This window comes from Zingiber officinale, chromosome 4B (assembly GCF_018446385.1).
Source record: "Zingiber officinale cultivar Zhangliang chromosome 4B, Zo_v1.1, whole genome shotgun sequence".
In the NCBI taxonomy this organism is placed as follows: Eukaryota; Viridiplantae; Streptophyta; class Magnoliopsida; order Zingiberales; family Zingiberaceae; genus Zingiber; species Zingiber officinale.
In genome coordinates, this window is record NC_055993.1 from 124,326,208 (window position 1) to 124,334,755 (window position 8,548).

The 8,548-nt window shown below is 40.8% G+C and overlaps 1 protein-coding gene across 1 annotated transcript; it reads left to right on the plus strand.

The window, feature by feature from the left end:
- The first annotated feature begins 3,335 nt into the window (after nucleotides 1-3,335).
- LOC121976430 lies at nucleotides 3,336-7,773 on the plus strand. The gene is made up of 7 exons (XM_042528587.1): nucleotides 3,336-3,582; nucleotides 3,673-3,704; nucleotides 4,822-4,919; nucleotides 5,028-5,110; nucleotides 6,636-6,713; nucleotides 6,788-6,883; nucleotides 7,245-7,773. The coding sequence occupies exons 1-7, from the start codon at nucleotides 3,475-3,477 to the stop codon at nucleotides 7,503-7,505; spliced, it is 756 nt and encodes a 251-aa protein (XP_042384521.1). The 5' UTR covers nucleotides 3,336-3,474; the 3' UTR covers nucleotides 7,506-7,773.
- Nucleotides 7,774-8,548: the final 775 nt, after the last annotated feature.

The following is an 8,548-nucleotide window of genomic DNA, read 5'->3' on the forward strand; positions in this document are numbered from 1 at the left end:
AAGTGATTTTCACTGGTCTCGGACCAGCTTAGAGGATTCTCTTATCTCCCCCGTTCGGGGTCGAGTGGTCTTCACTGGTCGCGCACCAGCATATCAGATCTCCTATCTCCCCCGTTCGAGGTCGAACGATCTTCACTGGTCGCGCACCAGCATATTGGATCTCGTATCTCTCCCGTTCGGGGTCAAGTGATTTTCACTGGTCTCGGACCAGCTTAGCGGATTCTCTTATCTCCCCTATTCAGGGTTGAGCGGTCTTCACTGGTCACGGACCAGCATATCGGATCTCCTATCTCCTCCGTTCGGGGGCCGAGCTGTCTCCAATGATCTTTGATAGGAGTATCTCCACTGATCTCGGGCCATCGTATCGCCACTGGTCTAGGACTGAAATATCTTCGCTGGACACAGATCAGGGTATCCTGCAGGTTCCATGCACTCCGGTCGCATGAGCCTTGCACCCACTTGGGATACTGACTCGTGTTGTTTGCTCTCGCGATATTCCCACTCGGCATCATCCCACTCAGTACTTCTCGATTGTTAGGCCAGCATTTTAGGATCGCACGAGCGATATTCTCTCGGCTGCTCGGTCATCACTCTCGTAGTCGTCCAACCGATATCGCTCGGTCGTCCGTTCGGCCACACACTTGAACTACTTGGTTGAACGCTTAACATTCTCTAGATGGCTTGGTCAATAGTTTACGATCGACTGACCGACATTCTCCGACGCTCGGTCGGCACTTTCGTCGCCGCCTGATCCTTATCTCCTAACCGTCCGCTTAGCCACTCGCTTATAGTTTGACATCCTTGTGATCGCATTGTCGGCATTTTATGGTCACTCGGTCGACATGTGGGTCTCCCGGTCACATTTTTACGATTATTCGATTGACGTTTTGTGGTGGCCCGCTTGGCATTCTCTCGATCCATCGGTCAGTATCTTCGCGGTCATGCGCTCGGCATCGCTTGTCCAGCGTCTCTCCTCCTGATCGGTGTCCTTCCGATTGCCCGATCGACATCCTTCTGATTGCCTGGCCGACACTCTCTCGGTTGCCCGCTCGGCATCGCCCGCTCGGTCGCTCGGTCTGCTCGACTCTCGTGTGTCGCTCGGACGACTATCATTTTACTCGTCGCTCACTTGATGTTTTGTTGTTCGCTTGGCATCGGTTCGGTTATTGACTTGGTATTATTTCTCATAGTTCGCTCGGCATCGCTACCATCTCTCGTACGACACCATTACTATAGCGATCGCTCGTGGGACATTATACAATGGGTTCATCAATTTGACTTTGATATCGAGAGTGATTCAGCTTTCGCAGTAGACTATCTAATCAGTCGGACTTGCGCCTTCTTCGACTAGACTTGAAGGAAAGACTTGTGATGCAGATGTATCATAGGGCATAAGAGAGATTATAGAGATGGAGAGGGGCATTTTTGTCATTCGACTGGTTAGGGATTTAAGTGAGGAGAAGACATTGTAGACAAGGGGGGCTTCGGGTTTTTTGGTTGAGGACCGCCGCCAAACACAGGGGGCTGCTGGGTCTTGAGTCGTCACCTTTTCCTGGTTCACCGCCGACCCTGCCCTCGACGTCGCCTCTCCTCCTCATCTTTGGTGCCAACCATCTTCGGCTAGCGAGACCGCCTATGTTTTTCTCTCCCTTCTCCTCCTCTTCGATCCAGGCCGGCGCCATCGGCTGAGACTCATCGCCGTCGCCTCCAGCGGCCACCACCGCCATTGCCTCCATCGACTACCACAGTTGCCTTCGGCGGCCACCGCCGCCCACTGCCGCCGGCACACCCTTTTTTGTCCAACCACTGCATAGTCCTCTCCCTGCCCAACGTCGCTGTAGGAGCCGGCAGCCATCGCACACCACCACATTTTCCGTCGACAACCACTGCCCGTCGCCACGCGTTGCGATCCCTTTCACCAGCAAGCGCTCTGTGCCGCAACCCCCTCGCCGACAACCTCCACATGCCGAGCATCCACGGGTCGACAGTTCACGCGCTGACTCCACCCTTGTTTCGACCTTCATGTCACTATTGTATTTCGACAGCTACGAGCCGCTGTTGTATTCCGACCTTCATGTCGCTGTTCCGGCCTACGAGCCGTTGCTGTATTCAGACAGCACGCCGTCCTGTGGATCCATATCGCATCCGGCTATGAGCCGTCAGATCTAGTTACTCATCTGGTGGACATTTATCTACTCTTCAGGGGTGCGATGACCCGATCAGCATCACGACCAACTCATCGATCCATCTGAGGGCGCCCCCGGGGCCAGGATATGTCACTGTACTTATTTTGTATTTATTTAGTTGTTCTACTATTATTCAGCTGTTTATATATTCATGGGACCCGTTTCAAGCATCGATGTACCAGGGACCGGGGCAACTCGATCGCTGCCTACAGGTATTGTTGACCAGAGGACTTCTGATGACTTGGTCAACACAGAAGACAACTCACCATCCGGGTCATGGAAATGCGGTCAACATTCCAGACACGTTATTCTGACAGTTCCGTCTTATCAAATTCCCAACAGGATCACATAATTTAGAAAAGAAAAAAAAAATACCTCCCAAACACATGAGAATAGATAGGGCTATAAACAAGCCGAGCCAAGTTGAGTTTTGGGGTGTTCAAGCTTGTTTGATATGGTAACCAAGCCGAGCCGAACCGAGCTTAAAATGAATTAAGCTTTTGAAATGAGTGTTCAAGCTTGACTTGGTTTAATTTTTATGAGCTTGAACTTGTTTGAAGCTTAGCTTGAGTTTGGTTTATTTAGATATTATTAAGCTCTCAATTCAAGCTTGGCTTGAGTTTGGTTTTAGCTTGGCTTGAGCTTGGTTTGAGTTTTGTTCATTTAGATGTTATCAAGCTTTCAATTCAAACTTGTTTGATTGTTTGAAACTTTTAGTTATTTGATTGATTATTAAATTTGATAATTTAAATTTATTTATTTATTTTATTGTTCATTTAGTATATTGAAAAGAGTTTTATTAATGAATATGGTTCGTGAACATTGTTCACGAACGTTAACGAGCTGAACATATATGTGTTCAAGTTGGTTTGTTTATCTTAACGAGCTGTTTAAACTCATTTATTTAATTAATCTTATGTATATTGAATAAACATAAATAAACTCTTACCAAGTCGAATACCAAATTTATTCACGAACACTTGGTTTCTTTACAGCTCTAATAACAGATGTGATGAAATGTAGTTTCAGTTCGAACATTGACGAGGTTAAAGTGAATATTTTGATAAAATGTGGTGGCAATTTGCAAAAGTGAAATGTTTTCTCTCCCATATTTATTTATTTGTTTGTTTTTTTTATTAAAATAAAACTCTGGAGAGATTTTGACCTTTCCGAGTGCTCCACCAGGAGGCGGAGGAGAAAGCGACTTCTAGGCTTCTCTTCTCTCCTTCCTCCCCTTCTGCACCCGCCTCCAAATCCCCTCAGTGGCGTCTCCTCCGCCTCGGATCCAATGGCATCTCCTCCGCTTCCTACTGCGCCCCCTCACCCTTCTCTGCTGATCGAGATCGGACCTGACGGCATCGCCAGAGAGTCCCCTGTCATTGCCTACACCGAGAAGGTATCCTCTATTTTGCTTCAATTTATCTTCCTCTGTTCGGTTGATTTTTATTTTCCAATCTTCGGATGCTCAAGATTCCTAATACTTCAGATCATCGAGGCAGAGCAGCTTCAACTGAAGAGGTACCCCGAAACTGAAGCGTTCTTTTAACTCTTAGATCTGAGGAGATCAGTTGTTTTTTTCAATGTATTTCGTAATTTTGGATGTTTTTTAAAGGAATTTTATTCAGATTCTCTTGGGGAGGACCAAGAATTGTGGCATTTTTTTTTTTTTGTAGTTCCTTCATATCGAGTGAAATTAGAGCGCTGACAGAACTTTGTTGAGAAAATCGAAATCTTAAGGGAAAAATTTTAAAGTCGGCAATTGAAGCTAATTAGGCCTTGTCAATTTATGCGTTGTGGGGGGAATGGATAGAAATCAAATAATTTTTGTGTAGAGTCAACCATGAGTCGGTGTGAATTTTGTAAACTTCGAGATTACAAAGTGGGATATGGACGTTTTGCATCTTTTGTTTTCTGATAGATTGCTTTTCTCTTCTTTATTCAACATTCAAGACGTAGATAAAAATTCATGTAGCCGACAGTAAATAGTTGGGACAGACGTGACTTGATGATGATGATGATTCAAGACGCAGATAAGATAGGCCTGATTGAAATTATCAGATTATGTGTCTCAATGTTTAAAGATTCATAGTTAAACTCTGAGTTCCAAGGATAATAGTATTGAATTGGTGTTCAGGATATGAATGGTTGAGAACGTGCATTTATAGCTGCTAGTCATGGGAGTCTACAATATTCATAGTTTGCTAATTTGAATAACATGGGATTAACTCAAAGCTTTGGGTTTGAAATTCTAGAGATAAACTATGCCTGGAGATACAAGAATTGTAATTTGCAGAAATGTGGCATCAAGAACCTGTGATTTAGGATAAGTTTAGCCTACTAAAATTCCCAAAGATTCTGTTATTTTGAGTTGTCTTTTCTTTTCTTTTTGTGAAATATGATTGTGCTTCTATTACAGCTGCATGGATAATTTAAAATTTTTTGATGATTTTATTGTGGATCATAACAATCTTGCATCCATATTGTGTAACCCCATGAATATTTTTTACTTTCTGAATTTAATTTGTCTGATGATCATTTTCCTTCTCGAACACCAAAAACTACAATAAATATCAGTGATGGCAATAAATATCTTGGAAGGTACAGCCGTGGTTAGACACTTTATCCTGTTTCTCAGGTATATACAAGAAAACTATTCAAAAATACGAGAAGTAGAACGTGAACTAGAGAGCCTTACATTAGAGTTGAAACTTACAGCTGGGCCAAAGAAAGCAGGTTCTTTCATTTCCAGATTGTCTTGAGCAGGAAGTATGCATTCTTGTATTTTAAATTCTAAACTTATTTTTCTTGTCTGTGTTGTTGCTTGAAATTATTGTGCTTCAGCACTTGAGCATATGCGAAAGAAGATTGAATTATCCACTGAGAAGATACGTGCTGCTAAACTGAAGGAAGAACAAGCAAAAAAGGTTAGGTTCAGCCTAAGTGCAACACTCTTTTAATGGTTTTCTGCCTCCTGTTTATATAACTAACTATATGATCTTTCTGCATATGTCATTGTTCTATTTTTATGTGAGATTGTGTTGGGTAATCAAATTCCATGCTAGCCAAAGTGGAGTTGGGCAATCTTGATGCCCTTGTCAAATTGCAAGCTTACTATTCTATTTAAGGCCTCTTTTTATTATATTTGAGTTGTTTTTGCATATTCATAGTGATTGAGATTGTTGGCAATAACTTCTAGAAAGACTCAAACTTAAAGATTCCATTTATCTGACTCTCTTTTCAATGTTCAACAGACAGCTTCAATTATCTGCTTAAACATCCAAGGGCCTACAATTCTGTTTCTGGTTAGATTTACTAACTAGAGAGTGTTTAACAAGCAACCTTTCATGGGAAGGTAAATTTTCTGGTGATATTAATAAATAGATAATATATTGTTACCCAGTATTGGGGATGAGTGAACACCCAGAGCCTGCCATCTAGATAATAGTATTACATTGCTCAAGTACTAGATCCTAACATAACCTATAGAAAATAGAATGAGGTGGGATAGATATATTATACAAATATCCTCGCCTAATGTAATACGCTCAGGTAAGTACCTTCCCACTGAGTATCCTCTTTTCCATTTTGTTCAGGTTTGCTGTAGGGACCTGTAGGAATAGGTCGTATAATATCTCCTTTGAGGCAGTTTGCATTGAAGTTATGCCCCTCCCATATCTTGCAACAGGATGGTGCTGTAATATATGTGGTTATTTCGGTTCTAGAGTTATATAGTCCACACTATTTATCCAGAATTATGTTTTTCCAGTAGTCACGTGAGCTGACCATTGGGGTTTACATGAACTGTTACTGCTGGCCACCCCTCTAGATCCATAACCTAGAGAAAGGGAGTATTCCTATTTGAGTTTTCTTGTAGAGAGTTGAAGGATTTGAAAAGTGTGTGGCGCTGTTGCTGCATCCAAATAACCTATATGTCCTATTCATGCTCCATCTTTTCCCAAGGAGAAGAATCTACTTTAGTAACTTTTGTAGTAATTGATTTTGCGTATGCATTATTCATTATTCAAAGACCTCCAAGACAATCTTGTGCTTCATGCAAGTACACTCGGATGTATTTGTCCTTGTCCTTCCAGAATAATCAAGTGTTATCTGTGACCTTTACGGATTTGGATGCCATCATTGATGATCTCCAAGGCCATCCAAATGACACATTCTTAGGAGTATCTTTTGAGTTCTGCTACCATTAAGGAAGAAGAGAATGGCGACGAGGAGTCTCCTGTGAAGATGAGAATCTCTAGTATTAGTTAATTTTACTTCTCAATCATGAGTCATGATAGCTATAACATTTCATCTGAAGAGGAAACAATACAACCAAATCAATAAGTACTTATGAGACATAGTAGATGTTAAAGAGTTAAGTAGCAGTTAAAAGATGGAAAAAGTTTCTCATATCAAGCATCCTTGAACGATAAACTAATTTTAGCATCTTAGGCTTGGGAAGCTGCAGTTCAAGCTGTTAAAGATGAGGAGGCAATCAAGCAAAAGCTTTGTGATGATCTGAACCAGCTGGTATATTTTTTCTAGCTCAGAGTGACATACTTGACTAAACTATTTTTGAAATCATTTTGATGCACCGTGAATAGGTCCAAGAAAGTACAAGCACTCAGTTTCTAAGATTGGAGGAACTAAAAAGACGGTTGGAAGCCCTAAACCCCAACAAAGTTTCTTCTGATGCACCAGTATACCTCCCTTCCCTTGCCCTTTATGATTTTTATTTTCTTTGTCCAAGTATACATCGGCTGGATTTTTATTACATACCAGCTGTATACCTCCCTTCCCTTGCCCTTTATGATTTTTATTTTCTTTGTCTAAGTATACATCGGCTGGATTTTTATTACATACCAGCTGTTTCTGTCTGTTCTTGTTGACACATCGTCTATCAACTATGTTTCTTCTTCCCAAGATTTTTCACATTTTGGGAGCTTCCTCGTTGCAGTGCCCTGGCATCTTTCAATCTAATTTTGGCAAACTAAGTAGCCTGTCTTTTTGATGTAGATTAGATTACATATATAACTTGAATTCTTCATAATGCTATGTCAGGATGGAAAATTGGATAGCAATGCTGTAGGACCTCCAATGACAGTGAATCAGTCAACGTCAGTTAAAGTTCCTAATGCAAATGCTGCAACCAATAGCAGTGAGTCAACATTATCAGATGCGAAGCGTCAAGTCGCAGAAGTGAAGGATAAAAAGAGAGTCATGAACACCGGGAGAACAAAGGGCAGCATGATCTTGCCAAAGGAAAGAGGACCTGTGACTGGCTGGACTGGTTCAGGATTCGATGTTGATAGTAGCACATGATAGAAGGTTGAGTTTGGAGCCACCTTCTAAAGATAGGACAGAATTGAACAAAATGGTCAGGACGTTGTGCCAAAATTGTTCTTTTTTTTGCTTGTCTATTCTTAGCGAAATGTGTTCTTTTTTCCTAATCATTGTTTGGGAAATCATGTATCCCAATGAAATTCTGTGGTGTAATAGTTGCCGAAGATTTAGACCGTAGATTAGTTTCTTTCTTCTACAAGTTTGTTGCTTCTATCAGTCGAGTACTTATCAATGTAATTTTAATAGACATATGAAGATCAATTTTATATAAGAAAAATGATATGCTCAAGAAAAGAATCTCAATGAAATATTCAAGGATAGACACGTAAAATGATAGGACTCACAAAAAATAAAATGATGAATCATGAATTTATGTGTTTATTCTTGAGTATTGAGATTTTTATTTCATTGAGATTTTTCCTTGAATTTATGTGATCCTTGAGATAAGCACATGAGTGTATAATAATACTTAAATTATAATTATTAAAAGACAATTAATTTTGAAATTCATATGAAATGTTAAGTATCCTCTTCCACCACCGGTTCATTTGGTTGATTCAATTAATTAATTTGTCATCATGTGGGTCGTGTGCAATTATAAAAGTGAGTGTCGAATAATCTATGATCTCGTCATTCAACTCACTGTATCATTAGATTTTTTACCAATCTCTACCTCTTTTACTAACAAGCCTAATCGCCAGCAACTTTTTTAGACTCTAGATTCATGAAATCTTTAAAAGTTATTTTTCTACAAATACGATAAATAATAAAGATTCATTTAATTTAATGGTTATTCCTTTTTTTTTTTTAAAAAAAAACAAAGATTATTTTCTTCCTCCAACTTAATTATCTATTGAACGTGTGTATAAGATAGTCGATTCCCGATAAGACACAACATTGACCAGTTAAGTATCGGTAGACGAAGTGACCGCCATAGAAATGAAAGAGAGCGAGTACGCGAGAAGGCACGGCGCGTCTGTGGCTCTGGCTCAAGCTCGTGATGCAGGATCGGTGTGGCTAAT

What these genes read in the sequence shown, in the direction of transcription:
- LOC121976430 (XM_042528587.1), top strand. Translation starts at nt 3,475, where the DNA reads ATGGCATCTCCTCCGCTTCCTACTGCGCCCCCTCACCCTTCTCTGCTG. An exon ending in TCATTGCCTACACCGAGAAG is followed by an intron (nt 3,583 to 3,672) that starts GTATCCTCTATT and finishes CTAATACTTCAG; the next exon opens with ATCATCGAGGCAGAGCAGCT. An exon ending in AAGTTTCTTCTGATGCACCA is followed by an intron (nt 6,884 to 7,244) that starts GTATACCTCCCT and finishes ATGCTATGTCAG; the next exon opens with GATGGAAAATTGGATAGCAA.